This window comes from Eurypyga helias, unplaced genomic scaffold (assembly GCF_000690775.1).
Source record: "Eurypyga helias isolate BGI_N326 unplaced genomic scaffold, ASM69077v1 scaffold9079, whole genome shotgun sequence".
Taxonomy (NCBI): Eukaryota; Metazoa; Chordata; class Aves; order Eurypygiformes; family Eurypygidae; genus Eurypyga; species Eurypyga helias.
The window spans coordinates 1,106-2,974 of record NW_010271340.1 but is presented as its reverse complement, the minus strand read 5'-3'; the positions used below and the strand labels follow the sequence as shown (position 1 = coordinate 2,974).

The 1,869-nt window shown below is 46.3% G+C and overlaps 1 protein-coding gene across 1 annotated transcript in view; it reads right to left on the bottom strand.

Annotated features, from left to right (window-relative positions):
• FH (fumarate hydratase) overlaps window positions 1-926 on the bottom strand; it is a gene marked incomplete at its 5' end in the record, with an annotated part of 12,891 nt that extends 11,965 nt beyond the window's left edge. Inside the window, one exon of the mRNA XM_010158770.1 lies at window positions 855-926. Coding sequence (XP_010157072.1) covers window positions 855-926 — 72 coding nt within the window. The remainder of the gene's footprint in view (window positions 1-854) is intronic.
• Window positions 927-1,869: the final 943 nt, after the last annotated feature.

Sequence of the window (1,869 nt, the reverse complement as noted above, 5' to 3'; positions counted from 1 at the left end):
GGGGGGGAGGGGGGGGGGGGGGGGGGGGGGGGGGGCGGCGTTCCAGCCTTTTTACTGTCCTAAGCGGTGTTCCCAACCAGGTGGAGAGGCTCTGCCACCAGGTACTCCAGCAGTCACGTACCCGGATACACCAACCCCGCTCGCCTGGAGTACTCTCGTGGTGCAGGTGATGCAAACTGCAGCCCAGCCCACAAACAGCAAGGGTTAGCTCTCACGTCGCTGTCCTGCTCCCCACAGCTTGAGTTTTGGCTGATGCTCTCCCAGACGAATGCAGAGCTTAGTGTGGACCAGTATGCCATCCCTATGTTCTTTAATCTTCTTTAGTCTATTTTAATCACTTCATATTTGCTTACATGCTAACAAGAAACAACACTGTCAACACTTATTTAGTATCTTACTACCAAAGATGTTTAATAGGGATGCTTGTGGGTCTTACTGTACGTGTGCACATACTAATATTCCAACAGTAGGGATCGCTGATGCATGGTCTCTGCAATCCCTGCTTTCGACAGTTCGATGCCTTGTGTAAGTAATGTCAAGGTTTCCCTAGAGCTGGACAAGCAGAACCAGCTCAGTTCCAAGCTCAGCTCTTGGTATCATCAGTGTTTCAACCACCAAAAGTACCCACACTCAACCAATATTAAAAAATTAAACTACCTGTAACCTTTTGGACAAAAGTGCTAGCAGTTGCACAACGGATTCCTCAAACCTGCATGATTCCAAAGTCAACAACGATGAAACAAAGATAAATAGGATCAGTAGCTCCTCGTACAAGTACCTTTTTACCAACAAAATAGTGTTATTAAAAAAAAATTGCTTCCCTAGCCAATTCCACATTATACATGTTCACTAACCTCTGTGAAGTTAACGGGGTAAGGTGCTTTATGCTGAATGTCATTTGCTGATTCAAAGAGTAACGAGCGACACTAGGTAAAGAAGCAAAGTGGTATTTTTCATACATAAGGGTAAATGAACTAAATTTCAGCATTACCTTCAGATTAATGTAGCAGCCTGAAGTCACTGTCTGAACTACCTCAAAAACATGCTCCCCCCAGTCCTTAGGCATAATTCACCCCCTTGAGTGGCTCTATGAGCAGAAGGTCCCAGGTCCCCCATATCTCAGGGGGTTGGGGCAGTCCCTCCCTGCCCTAGGGAACCTGCTGTCAAACGGTGCAGCAGTAGCACACCTGTGTCAACCCTCTGCTCCCACACCAGTGGGCCACAGGAGCAACTCCGCCGCAAGCCAAGGCAAACTCCTATGCTCACTTCACTTCTACCACAGCTACAGCTAGTCTCAGCTCAGTATTACTATTCCTAACCTTTAGAGAGCAAAGCTTTCCCCCACTCTCCCCCCAAGAGGTCTGACGAGGTGGGTTCTGCTCTCCAAAACCCATGAACCCACAGTCCAAAGCTTACACAGTTACACAAACACAACTGCACTTTTGCCTCGTTGCAGGGAACGAACCAGCCAGAACTGACTGCCCCATGACGCAAGGGGGATGTTCAAACGGCAGAACTGCTGCAATAATGCTTCCGATGGAAAATTACATCCTGATTTAAGGGTGCAGCAACTTCTGGATATAAGTATTTCGATTCTGAGAATCACCATTTTTAGCATGTCAAAAACAATCTTTCAAGGCCATCAGCAAATGGAATTTGTGCTCCAGTGCTCTCCTTCAGCTGAGGAATGTTTCCATTTCCACTTCTCCTTTATAATATCCAATGAGTCACAAAATTTGAAATCCACTCTTTAAAAACCAAAGCCAAATATTTAAAAATTCAGCTGACAAGGGAGCGTTATGACCATAAACCCATTTAAAACACCTTGTGCAATTCAGCTCTAACCTAAGGCAACACAACACGCAGGAC